Source organism: Oryza brachyantha, chromosome 2 (assembly GCF_000231095.2).
Source record: "Oryza brachyantha chromosome 2, ObraRS2, whole genome shotgun sequence".
NCBI classification, from domain to species: domain Eukaryota; kingdom Viridiplantae; phylum Streptophyta; class Magnoliopsida; order Poales; family Poaceae; genus Oryza; species Oryza brachyantha.
This window is the reverse complement of record NC_023164.2, coordinates 21,007,633-21,022,151: the sequence shown is the minus strand read 5'-3', so window position 1 is coordinate 21,022,151 and position 14,519 is coordinate 21,007,633. Positions and strand designations below refer to the sequence as shown.

Below are 14,519 nucleotides of genomic sequence, written 5' to 3'. Positions count from 1 at the left end.
AAATCAAGTGAGATAAGTACATATACACACGACATTTTTTCAGAAGTGTTTTTTATATAAAAGAAAGTCATCGATTTCGTTTGCAGTGGAGATAAACTGTGACAAGAAGAGACTCAAGAGTGCTACTCCTTAATTAATTCGTTCACAAATTAATAAAAAAATTCTAGGGTTTAAAATTTTGTCCACGTATATTTACAAGGGATTCTACAGTGCGCTACATCTCCAACCCAACCACCCCTTTCATTTTCACCCAACCTTGGCCTCAATTAATTATCTTCTCACACTCCACACATACCCATTACTTAACTCTTTATTTTCGTCCTTATTCGCCTTCGTAAATAAAACCCAGCACCTTGCATTTGTGGACGAAAGAGTGGAGGGCTGGATGAGAAAAAAAACATACGGGGTGATGATCCAAAATGCATATTTGTAAATAAAAAATAATTTGAATAATAATTTTATATATGTATTCTTAAAAAATAAAGTTTGCAAAAAAAAACTAAAAATCAACTCTAAATTTAAGGTTAAAGAATCAAAGGCTTATAAGCATAAGTAGAAGCTAAATGTTACAAAACTATTTATGACAATCCTACGTGCAAGAAGTTGGGAAATATTGTGGACTATTTATTTGTAGTTTTTCTAATACTTAAAATTTAAACTTTTGTTAGCGTTGATAGATATGCGATGTACCATATTGGACACTCAATTTAAGTAGTGCATATTAATTTGGGTATGAAATTAAGAACTAATAATTTGCGAGTTGTAACTAGGATGGCATTTTCTTTTTATATAAGCCAACTATATTTTAAAAATAACCAACATATATATGATCAAAATTTAATATTTGTATATCAATATTAATAGTAATTCATGTAATGTATGGGTCAATAACTAATAATAATTTCTCAAAAGACATTGTAGTATCGTAATGGGAAAAAGTATGAACAACCCCTACCAAACTACCCCGGTTGAGCGAATTATCCTCCCCAAAACTTGAAAATCATATATTTGAATGTATTGACGCCAAATCTATTCGATCTGGCGTGTTGAAGCCGATGGATAACTGAGAACCTAGCCGGTAGGATGTCAATGTAGCAACAATGAGTCAATAGGCTAAACAATTGGTTGTCGAAGACTTGGATCGGTAGGAGTTTGATAGAGATAAACTCAAACAATTAAATAAACAATGAATCCTTTACTACGATCGTCCGAAACCAACTTGCATGTAATCCTTATAAGCCAATGCATCACTTAAATAACTACCAACTTAAATAAAGTTGATTGGTGTAGAAGAATTGAAGTAAGGAAATCAATTATTCTATTGATATAAATACAATGAGTATGCAGTCTGGCAAGTATTATCAGCTATAACCAACCGATAATCGATCAAGATCTATAAAATATGTAGCCTAATATACTGAGAATAATCTTAGAAGATCGGACTAAACTGTGATAGTTCAATATTACACTTAGCAATATCAGACAAGATACTAAATAGATGAAGCTTACTATCAAACCGATGACTGATAACTTATCGACTGGAACTCTATGGTGCAGTGGTAGAACAAGAGATGAGAGGGGGGGGGGGGGGGAGAAGAAAATAGGAGATGGGATGGGAGATGACTGACTGATAGATGACCCATTATTTTTGAAATATTTTTTGACACGCTGTAATGCCATTTCAGCTAGCCAACCCAAAACAATGCGTGGGGGGATGTGTCCAATGTGAATAATTGAGGGTGCAAAATGTACTATATATTTAAGTTTGGGGTTACTCGGTGGACCATGTTCGGCGGGTTAATTGTACTTTTTTTATCATAATTTTGTGTTTCCTTTGTAAAATAAAACATGTGACTAGCAACTGTTTCTAGTTTAATTATCGAATAACTTTACATGGATTATTGCGATGCGAACAGGCAGTACTCTGTTTTTGTTTTCTAGGTTCGGTCCCCTACAGGAACCAGTACCATATTTTGGAGCCACGGAGGGAAGCATATATATCCCCCTGTCGTTGCATGAGCAAAAGCCGAGATGAACAGTACTGTGTGTGCCTTTACTGCATTTCAATCCAAACCAAACATCTCTTAGGTTTACAGCTACGGCAGTGAAGTTAAATTGTTGCAGCCAAAAACTCAGTAGTGCTACAATAATCTTGAACACTAATTTTGTGTTAGTACAGTGTTGTGCTGTGCCATTAATTCCTCTTCCTGTCCTGGCACTGTTTAATTTGCATATTTCTTCTCTGTGGCCTGTGTTTAAGCAAGGCATACATATCATGTTGGCACTTGGCAGTACTGGCAGTACCGTTTTTTTGCTTAGCCCAAACTATCTTCCTGGTTCGAACATAGGGGTACATTGGACTTTGTTGAGTGCGCTTATGGTGCAAAATTCTTTTTGATGAAATTCTCGGACCACTTGCTGCTGGAATTAATGTATGTGCAGAACTGCACTTTACCTCCATTAACTTCATGGGATTCGAATCCTCGCCTGTTATCCCCACTCTATCTAGCTACAAGTGTAGCGTAAATTTCGTACAATTTTGTCAGCTTTTGCTCAATTTCTTAAACTCTACATCAAATATGTGTGCGCTTTGAGAAACACCCATGGGTCTTCTGGCTAGCTTCACGAGTGGTGGGCTAGCTAGTCTGGATTCGAAGCCTTACTTCTACCTATTTAATTGATATTAGGTCATTCCTTAATATCCGAGTTTTAATATGTGTGCGCTTTCACACGGTAGCATTCGTATGTTGGCGTGTATATTTAAAATTAGACGTCCTCGTTGATTAAAATGAACAAATAAAGTAAGTAGTCGAAATACATGGATTTTGAGAATTTTTAAATAAATCTTCTAAAAATTAACTTTTTAGCTACATCACCAGCACAATAACAACATGTTAACACAACATATTTTTTCCTGCCTCAACTAGGTTATATATGGTAACCCCACCTCAATCCATTATTACGCTTTGGAAGGGATGATCAAAAGTTCACGTATATATACTCCATTCGTCCAAAAATATAACAACTTCTAGGGTTCGAATTTGTGTTAGAATATATAACTTCTTCACTTACTTCCTTAATTATCTCTGAACCAATAACGATCATTCCTCATTTTAATTCCACCTACTTAATTAATAAACATTTAAACTCCAGAAATCCTTATATTTTAGGATGGAAGCAGTAGAATTTATAGTAATTTACATGATGATTATTTACTTTTTAAAATTTTATTAAAAATGGTCTTAGAATAACAAGATAGAACTAAAAAGCTAGAGCCATCTAAAAGACAGTTTCACTAGCTACTATACACATACCTCAATGTACAAAACATTGATCAAAGCTGCAGTATACTATGGATACAGGGCAATTTTTTTCTCGAACGTGCAAAAGAAATGCACGTCAATATATTAGCAGTAAAGAGTTTAAAACACAGACACCCTAGGCTAGACAGGCCAAGGGCGGGGACCCAGAACTGAAACACCGGTCGGGCCCGACGACCATCTAGCTAGAGAGGGAATTTAAGGAAAGGACTAGCTCCTACTAGAGAAAAAAGGGGGGGGCGCACAACCAATCTACACTACACTCCCAAAAGATCCCCAAAGGAAGCAAGGTCTGTTGACGACCAGAGCTGGCCTTCCGAGCGGACGGGCTCCAGCACCTCTTGGACAGAAGACATCACCGCGTCGAAGAACCTGCAATTACGTTCCTTCCACAGCTGTCAGGAGATGAGGAGGACTAGGGAGTCGAAACTGATCCTCGAAGACTTGGGCAAGGATGCTCTCGAGGTGGGCCACCAGTCAAGAAGGTAAGCGTCGTGAGGGGGGAGAGGGACACCCACTCCGCTGGTGCCAACGCAAGGCGCCAGACTTGCCTGGCGAACACACAACCAAGGAGAATGTGGTTCACTGATTCCGAGTCCTAGGCACAGAAGGTGCACACAGTGTGGCTCGGAATGCCGCACTTAAGCAGCAAGTCAGCCATCCAGCAACGCTGCTGGAGAGCAAACCAAAGAAAGAGTCTGCACTTAGCTGGGCCCTTAGCCTGCTAGAGTTGATCGACGCACGGGAAGGTCAATGGCTCAATGCAAGAGATTGCCGCCTGCTATATAAAGGGCTTACAGGATATAGCTTTAACTACTATGATTTTATCGTTAAAAAAGCAAGACACATCCCACATGATCCCCATTTAATAATCATCTATCTGCTTGTAGCTGCAACGGTTGTTGTAAAAGGGACGACACACTTGTATACACGTTTTAATCTAGATCATCATCATCTAACCAGACTGGCCATGCATTCAGTCAGAGTTGCCCCTCCATTTTTGGTACGTTGGAGCTCGCATGCTGCTGGGACCATTTAAGCTCCTTGTCAGCTAGATGCTCAAGTTCACTTGATAATTTAATTAAGCGCCCGGGGTGCAGTGGCAATGATTAACTACAACCGGGACAGTCGCCTGCTGACTGCTGTTCTTCAATTCGTGTCCATGGCGACGCATAAACATGTATTTCAGCCATGGATCTATAATCTCTTGTTGTACTGTAGTATCGGTTTGATTCCTGGAAAAAAATCAGTACTTGGTTAAAACAGGTTGTAGTTTTCTTCTCCGAAAAAATGAATAAATGATGTCATCAGTGAAATTGGATTCTGAAAACATATATATGCTGTTTTGAACAATAAATAAATGATGCACGATCGATGGCTGTAGTTACAAATTTGATCTGTTTTCATTCAAAGGTTTTTTGCTCTAATTAATTACTTGCCAGGCACTAAAAAAATAATTTTGAAGTTTCATCAATCGCTTTGATTCAAAATGATAGAAATATATACTTCCACCAACGTTTGAAGTTTTTTCTGGAGATGTTAAGGTTGAGAAAATGGATGGTTGTGATTGATGGATATGAGAAAGTACATGGTGAAATTAAATGTTGAATGGTTATGATTGGTTGGAATGACTAGGTAGGTGGCTAGGTGCAGATATCCCTATATTGTTGGACAAATTTAAACTCTAGATATTCTTTTATATTTTGTTAAGGGGGGATATGCTTAATTCTATTTTTTGGAACTAACTTACCTATAGGACTCTAGAGATAGGCAATAAGACTGGTCATCATCGTATTACAGCATCCACAATGTGAGGACGGTGTGAGTGGTTTGGCCATGCCGCGTTGGATACCGGTACGTTGCTGTGGAGAAGAGACAGGGTGGGGGCGAGTTGCATTGCTAGGATTCAAGAGTCTTCTGCAAACAACGAATGACTCCAATAGAAAAAAAAACGCGAAGACACGGCAAGGACCTACATTGGGCAAATTAGGAACCCTCCATACATTGTGCCAAACCTGGAGAGAGAGGGGGAGGGGAATAGTGGTGGTCAGATCTTGATTAATTGTCGTAAGTTGAGGATGGGTCGTGTCGTCTGAGGAAAGAAGAGAGGAGGATTAGCGCAACGGTGATGTAGTCAACAATGGCGGCAAGTGATGAGTGAATGAGGGCTATGCGCCTATAACCGGTGGAGGAGATGAGCTAGTGTGGGAGCTGATGGTGTGATTGGTAAGGGAGAAGATGTTGAGCGAAGAAAATGAATGATATTTTATAATTTTTCTAGATTTTAGGGTGTTAGTGTAAAATTTTGTACTTCCAAATAAATTAGATAATACAAGAACTAAAATATGAAGTGTCAATGGCTAACATTTAAAATTTGAGGCACTCCTAAGCCCACTTTGCACTATGCAATATTTAGATTTTAAAATTGTTTTTTTTAGTTTATGTGGCATTCTAATTAAGACCACTTTTATTATATTTTGCACTGCGAAGGCCCTTAGTAACTTTTGACTTAACCTGAGAGTAGGACCAGCAGCTGCCAGCTGAAATGGATTTTAAAACATGTGTACCAGATATTACATGCATGGGCTACAGTCCATATACCATTGCAATTAAGGTGTACAGGAACGGTGTACTAGCTCTGGATCGATAGCCAGAGCATTTCTATGGTTTCCTAAATGGTAATGGGCACCAATAAATTAAGGCGCTGATAATGCCACGCATGATAGATAGGATATAAATCTTGTCTTACATGTAATGCATACGTGCAGTATTAACATATCTTTGGCAAGTAAACCATAATTTAATTGATGATTCCGATTTCTGGGTGAGGCTAATCTTAACTAATAATAGTCTAGGACACAATAATTATGTATATATTACTCCATCCATTTGCATTTACTCATTATTCTAGGTAAATCTTGCACTAAACTACTCCCTTTCATTTGATCAGTGTCCGACGAAAACTATAAATTCCATATTTGATCTTTGTATGACAGTATTAATGGATTTGCCTTGATTATCGATACATGAATAGTGAGAGAACATAGCATGCTGTGTATAGCATCGTGATTGATGCAGTTTAAATTATCCTTGATCCTGATGCACAAATCTTATATAGGGACCAATTATAGAATATCGAGCAAATTATACACAAACTCAATCCGTTTTTTTAAATGATGTTGTTAACTTTTGGGCACGATGACTGACGATATATCTTACTTAAAAATTTATTGTAAACATGAAAAATATCAGATAATTAAAGCATATTTAATTATAAAATAAATTATAATAAAATAAACAACATTTAATTCTTCTAATAATTAAGATAAATGTTACATCTTAAATCAATGGCCTATCTATTGGAAAGAGTTTTTTTACTGACCTTATAAAGTACCTTGATGTACTCTATTTTTTATGTAAAAAGTTAGTAATATACTTTAAGGTATGAGACCACTACACTAAAATTTTTATTATTTAGTTCTTAAGAGCGGTGAAAAAGCCACTATCAAGAAGACAAGAACCGAGAGAGCACACCTTCTAAACCTCACGTGAAACTCTTAACAAGATGGCATATCATTGACCGATATAGTAGGAACAGCACGTGTAGGCCTTTGTTTAATGTCCTTTCCCCGCTTGAACGGGCCGGCCAGCTGAAGAGACTAAAATGTTTGCTTACACAAATGATGTCAGGCTGAAGGCACGTGATCGAAGATCTTTTTCTTCATAATTCGCTAGCTAGACACTAGTTAACCTTAGCCACAAGTTATTAAACTCCATGTTACTGAGGTGGGCACCCTCAGAGAGTCACATGCATGCATGCTTCCCTTCCTTGACATATGCATTTGAAATCAAAACCATCTGAGAAACATGCATGTTACTGCCTACCTATCTCTCTCTCTTTCTCTCTGCTCTGCTGATCAACTCTTAATAAGAGGCATGTTGCACAGTTGTACTGGTATACTACGATTCTACGAATAAAGTTTCGGGAGAGCTGCATGCATGATGCGGTCCAGGAGCTAGCTTTTCTTAGCTTCAACTCCGCCAGCGACCATCTCTCTCTAATCTCTCTCTCTCTCTCTGCTAGGCTGCTAGCCTTGTGCTGATCTGCCTCCCATTTCTCCCTCAACTTTTGCTTCTCCACACATGCGAAGGCACGCGTACTAGATAGGCAAGGGGGAAGCACCTGTCTTTCTAGCCACTTGTGTATCGTTAGGGTTTTGTCGGTTTGGAAGATGCCTCATGATCTTACAGTTACGTACAGAGAAGAACAACCTGTTCACTCATACGACGAAGGTAAATGTAGTTTTTGACACAGATGGGCGCCAAGTGCGAACTAAAATCTGCATATTGTCATAGGGAAAAATCAATTAGTACATAGAAAAATGCCAATTAATTATCCGGGAATAAATTGTAACCTAGATATAAGAGCAAGTTCAATAGTATAACCAACTACTAGCTCCAATTCATCTATAGTCATTGTAATAGCCAATTCATACAATATCTATCTACAAAACATATACTACCATGTCCCACCTGTCATTATGTCATACACACATTGTGTCTTAGAGTCCGTGCTAAGTTGACTACAAATTTATAACCCACTGCTCTTCTCTCTCCTCTCTTATCTCCTTAAAATATATTTATAGCTAGCTTATAGTCTGCGATTGTACTTGCTCTAAGGCACATATTACTCCAATTAAAAAACATGTTTTTATACCTTTAAAATTTAATAAGATATAACTTTGACCACTTAATTCTTTCTCACAAATATAAAATAGTTATATAAAATAGAGTATCATGGAAGATTTTGTTACATATATAAAACTTAGATATATCAAATTTTGCAGAAATCTAGAACCGAAGTATTTGCTTGAAACCAAGCACATGCAAATCAGCTTCCGAAAAAGGACTATATGTAAACCATTTATCAATTATTGTCATATATAATTAAGTAGTATATATAACGTGGAGATTTTTCTCAATTTCTATCAACAACCTATTCCTACAAAACTGATGTGAGATTCGTGTGCTAAACTAATAGGCGAATTCTTTACATGTCATTGAAATTAAATTAGTTTTCTTATATGCCACCCGAAATTGGCTATTCCGCTTCATGCTATTGTTTCAAATTGGTCCAACTTACCATGCAATAGTTAGTTGACCGTCCTGTCAATGTAAAAGACACATTTGCCCTGGAGAAAAATACATTTGTTACTGGCAAAATTTTATATCTCATAGGTTGTATCCAACAACTCTGGTTTGTGCAGAAGATGTTAGCGCTTGTTCTGCTTTGTTCTCTAGGTTCTCTAGATCTGTAAAACCGGTATCCCCGATAACTAGAGTTTTCTGCTTTATAAAAAATGCAACAATTCTATTAGTAATAAATTGTCATGTAGATAGTATATTTTACCCAATTACTATTTATTGTTCTATAGCACACATTATTACTAATATAACTGTTGAACATAGCCTATGAGAAATAAAATCTTGATAGTTGTACATATGATTTTTTCTTAACAGCAAATGATTCTTTTTTCCATTGACTTAATGATCAACTAACGGTTCAATAATGTTAGTGGCATCATGCGGTGGACAAATTTGAAAGAATGGTATGAAAGAGAAGAGTCAATTTCAAATGTCATATAAAGAATTCTCTCTAAAATAATACATTTTCTAAACAAGCCACTACAGCAAGCCCCAAACAGTTACGGATTTTATTAATTAATATAATTACCAAGGATCAATCAAGGTTTGCATTATAGACTTATCACCATGACTTAGGGGTGATTGTTTGGGTGTATCATGAAAAGGACAAACATCGTATTTGCAAATAAAAAATAATTTATGAATAAAAATTTTATATAGATATTGTTAGCAATCTGAAAGCCAAGACTAGAAAATAAACTTCAGTGAAATAACCCAAAATCAACTCTAAATTTAAGATTAAAAATTTAAATTTTGGCTTATAAGATAAGCATAGGTAAAAAGATGAAGGCGGACCAGTCTTAATTAGTTCGATTGTTCTAGATCGAAATCAATGGAAAATTTTCACACCCTAAGTAAACGAGGCCCAAACAACAATATATTCTATGAAAATATATAATTTAAGAAAAATTGCAGTCTTACAAACAAGAAAGTAAAGCACAGCTTATGGCATGTAGTACCAATACTAAAACCTAGTGTTGAATTTGATATAATCTAGTATATAACGAATGGATCTGTATAAAGATTGTGTCTGGATTCATTGTACATTTGTACTAGGTTTTCTGAAATCTAGTGCTAGGTTTTAGTATTTTGAGATAGAGTTAGTATCGTACAAGATATATATACTGCTATATCATCTAAAAGTGTTTGTTTTCTTATTTGGTTATGTGTTCAGAATATATATTTTCTCATGATTTTGAAGAATATACCTTTTAAAAATGGAATTTATAAATATCACATTCCTGCAAACCGTGAGAAAAAATATATATTGAAATTTAATTCCTTTGTTTTTCAAGCTAGCACATACTATGTTTAATTATAGAGCATTTTTCCTATCCTTGAGAAGGTACCATGAGGTACCATTGTCTTCTATGTAACATTTGGTACCTTCTAGTATGTAAGGTACCAAGAGACATCAAATTTTGCATAAAAAACAGTGGTACCTCCTGGTACATTCTCAAGAATGGTAAAATTACTCTTAATTATATGTTATTAGTGCCACTTATAAAACATATAGTTCCTTCAAAGCCCGAGTTTAGACTTTAAGTTACTACCACTAGATAAAAGATATTCATTTTTGTAGGGTTAGTATGTTGCCTTACTAGCCATTGGTAGTTATATAACTGAATTATTAAATATCAGTTTCTTTTGGATGGTTATGATTTCTCTGGTATTTATGTGCTACCTACAAACTTAACATCTCCCTCACCTGATCAACCTCCTACCCTGCAGCATCGATCGTCCTCTGCACTGCCGGTGCTACACAGCCGCAAGTGCTAGCGAAGCTTATTAGCAACATCCTCCCTCCTCTTTCTCAACAATTAATTAATCTCGGCTCCATTTATCCTCCTGCAACTCCAACGCACTAACGATATCGGATTTGCCACCGCCCCTCCAAAATTAGTGACGTAATTTGGTGAGCTTAATTGCTAGCTAGAGTTTATGTCGGCATCATCACACACTAGTACTGGAGAAAACATCGACATTGCTGAGTTCTTCCGATGTCCACTCTTTCCTGGCCTTCTCCATCTACGACTGGGCTAGATGTTGAGATCCAATCCATGGCCAGGGAACTTGTAATTGAAATTTGGGGAAATTTTAGTCACTTGATGATCTCGATGAGCATCAAAGTTTACTTTGAAACTATGTAAATGGCCTTATTTGTCTACGGCGGCATTAATTGCATATGAGCATTTTTTCCATCCTTGAGTAGGTATCAAGAGGCACCACTGTTTTTTATATAAAATTTGGTACCTCCTGGTACCTTAGATACTAGATGGTACCAAATTTTGATCAATTTTACCATATTGGGGAGGTACCAAGAGGTTCCACTGTTTTCTATGTAAAATTTAGTACCTCTTAGTACTCCTCAAGGTTGGAAAAAAAGATCTCAAATTTTACATAGAAAACAATGATACCTCTTGGTACCTACTTAAGGATGGTAAAATTGCTTATTGCATATACTTCATGTTGATAAATTAATCTTGATATTTTTCATGACATCAGTATGCCATCCTCTCATAGTCATAGATACATAGGAGCACTCTTTTGTGAAAAAAATTTAAGACAATTGATTTTTAAAATTCTTTTGGGGATATATATACAACAGGAATATATCTTCTCATTATTAATCCCACGCCATATAATACACACAATTATCACAAATCTTTTTCAGGATATGAACATATATAAATGACAAAATCCCCTTGATGAGTACCAAGATCAGGCCCAGCCTAGGAACCAGGTCTACACTCTAAGCAATCAAGCTACTATCCATTGGGGGGCTTAGCAAGCCATAGGCAGGCGTGTGATATTTGATACCCGTATGGTGACAAGGACAAGCTCACATGAGCCCAACCCAGAAATTCATGGGCTCCACACCTCTCCCCCTCAATCCATCTCAAACCCCTTTATAAAGCTAGAAACTACACGGTACAGTACACCCCCCACTTTTCTAGCTCTTTCTCCACCTCCACACTTGCAACTTCTTTCACAAAGAGATCAAGAAAGAGAAGAAATGTACAACTTCGTAATTAAGCTTCTTGAGAAAAAAAAAAAACAACGACCCGGTTTATATTCTAGGGCAGTACGTAGTTTCGAACTGTCCTCTTCAGATCCCCACGACATCAGCGACAGATAATTTAGTGACGAAAACTTACACCGTGCAAGAAATAAATATCTCATCCGGAAGACAATGGTAAATTACCTTAGGAAATATACATGAGTACATGACCACCGGGCATTTCATATATAGGGATCATTAACTGTGCAGATGGAAATGGCATCGAATTATTTGAAATTAATCATGCATGAATTGAATGTCATGTATTTGGGAACAAAATCGAAGGGGAAAATGACATGTATTTGATGACAGTGTCAGTATAACCAGTAACCACCACCGATCTACATCCAATTCCATGTTCTCTTTCTCTCTCTTACCACGATATCCCGTAGCCAGAAGCGCCCAAGACTCAATGCAAACCGGCCACTGTATGCCTGATTTCTCTCTCTCTCTCTCTCTCTCTGCTCTTCTCCCTCTTTCCTTGCTCGCTAGCTTGCTCCAAACACAGCTCAAGATCAATAGGAATTCATAGGAACAATACAATACATACACGCATACATAGGTAGATCCACTCTCTAGTATCCTATAGCTTACTTCTGTGTAACAGTGCCTATCCTCGAACACCTTGCAGAGGGAGGAGGAAGAAGAAGCAGCAGCAGCAGCAGGTTTGCCTGGAGGAGGAGCAAGAAATACAGCGAGGAATTGAGGGAGAAGTAGTGGTGGTTTCTATGGAGTTCACTACAAGCAGTAGGTTTTCTAAAGAGGAGGATGAGGAGCAGGACGAGCCATCCAGGCGAGAGATCCCCTTCATGACGGCCACGACCACGGCCGCGGAAGCTGCGCCTGCGCCTACGTCGTCGTCGTCATCTCCTGCTCACGCGGCTTCCGCGTCAGCGTCGGCGTCCGTGTCTGCGTCGGGAAGAAGCCCTCCCTTTCGCTCTGAGGATGGCGCCGGAGCGTCTGGGAGCGGCGGTGGCGGCGGCGGCGGCGAAGCGGAGGCGGTGGAGAAGGAGCACATGTTCGACAAGGTTGTGACGCCGAGCGACGTGGGGAAGCTGAACCGGCTGGTGATCCCGAAGCAGTACGCCGAGAAGTACTTCCCGCTGGACTCGGCGGCGAACGAGAAGGGCCTCCTGCTCAACTTCGAGGACCGCGCGGGGAAGCCATGGCGCTTCCGCTACTCCTACTGGAACAGCAGCCAGAGCTACGTGATGACCAAGGGGTGGAGCCGCTTCGTCAAGGAGAAGCGCCTGGACGCCGGGGACACCGTCTCCTTCTCCCGCGGCGTCGGCGAGGCCGCGCGCCACCGCCTCTTCATCGACTGGAAGCGCCGAGCCGACACCCGCGACCAGCTGCGCTTGCCTCGCGGGCTCCCGCTCCCGATGCCGCTGACGTCCCACTACGCCCCGTGGGGCCTCGGCGGCGGAGGGGGGTTCTTCGTGCCGCCGTCGCCGCCCGCCACGCTCTACGAGCACCGACTCCGGCAAGGGCTGGACTTCCGCACCTTCAACCACCCTGCCGCCCCGATGGGGAGGCAGGTCCTCCTTTTCGGCTCGGCCAGGATTCCTCCGCAAGCACCACTGCTGGCGCGCGCACCGTCGCCGCTGCACTACACGCTGCAACCGAGCGGCGTCGACGGCGTAAGGGCCGCAGGCTCACCGGTGGTGCTCGACTCGGTGCCGGTCATCGAAAGCCCGACGACGACAGCAAAGCGCGTGCGGCTGTTCGGCGTGAACCTCGACAACCCGCACGGCGGCGGCGCCGGTGAGTCGAGCAATCATGGCAATGCACTGTCATTGCAGACGACGCCCGCGTGGATGAGAAGGGATCCTACGCTACGGCTGCTGGAATTGCCTCCCCATGGCGCCGAGTCGTCCGCTGCATCGTCTCCGTCGTCGTCGTCTTCCTCCAAGAGGGACGCGCATTCAGCGTTGGATCTCGATCTGTAGCGACCTAAAGAGAAAAACAAAGGAAAGTTCAACGATTCTTAATTTTTCTTCTGTTTGATTTGGTTTGTTCGCAGCAACATCTTACTTTCTCTTGTGATTCCATTATAACCTTAAATTCGATGACAGCATTAGGATTTGACAGTTTTCTTTTGGTCATCACTTGAAATTTTTCTGTTGGTTTGAGAAGATATATAGAATTATTAGGAAACTTGAAAGTTTTCCCCAAATCTGTGTGTTCATGCGTTGAGCTTATCTTTTGCATGTTCTGTTACATTCGATTCTTGCTCGATTACTTCTGTCCAATGATTTGTTACCATAATCACACGCACATTTCCTACATATGATAACATCCATCTGCAAATTTCCTAACATCTGCCAAGATTTGAACATATACATGGACGAACACACGACCAAAGCAAGCAGTGTCTCACTTTGCTTGCATCGTATGTATGATATGCTAGCTATTCCAATCGATCGCATCTCGACGGCAATGTTTGGAGACGGCGCTTTAACCATGCATCGATCGACGACAAACAAGCCCCAGAGCATGCAGCAATTGCAGGTTAGATCTCAAAATTCTCTCGCATTAATTCACTGCACCATAATTTCTGTATTTACAGTGGGATTCGCCGTGGACATTCCTCTTTATTTTATTTTTTTCCTCTTTGCCGCCGCTTTTTCCCCTGCTACAGTGGCAGCAGTACTGTCGCTCTCTTCTGCATGTATATATATCATGGATGTATGATATCTGTAAGTAACGTCGTGGTGTAGACTAGCTGTAGTACCGAGCTAGTAGTAGCAGCAGACGCATGGTGCAGCCCAAATACTGACACCCAGTACACGTTTTTGGTTTTCATTTTTCTTTAATTTTCTGCTAGCTCCTGATTAACCGGGGGGACACCGAATTAACTGATGCAGGGTGGACCAGATTAACGAATTAACTGATGCAGGGTGGACCAGATTAAGTATAATTCTGTTGCTGAT

At 39.7% G+C, this 14,519-nt stretch overlaps 1 protein-coding gene across 2 annotated transcripts; it reads left to right on the top strand.

Moving 5' to 3' along the window:
- Positions 1 to 12,010: 12,010 nt before the first annotated feature.
- LOC102715544 (B3 domain-containing protein Os02g0683500) lies at positions 12,011 to 13,756 on the top strand. Of its 2 annotated transcripts, none has more exons than XM_015833601.2 (2): positions 12,011 to 12,148; positions 12,218 to 13,756. In XM_015833601.2, the coding sequence occupies exon 2, from the start codon at positions 12,315 to 12,317 to the stop codon at positions 13,533 to 13,535; it is 1,221 nt and encodes a 406-aa protein (XP_015689087.1). In that variant the 5' UTR covers positions 12,011 to 12,148; positions 12,218 to 12,314; the 3' UTR covers positions 13,536 to 13,756. The 2 variants fall into 2 exon arrangements, with proteins under 2 accessions (XP_015689087.1, XP_015689086.1); XM_015833600.2 differs by having other exon boundaries at positions 12,194 to 13,756.
- The last annotated feature ends 763 nt before the right edge of the window (positions 13,757 to 14,519 follow it).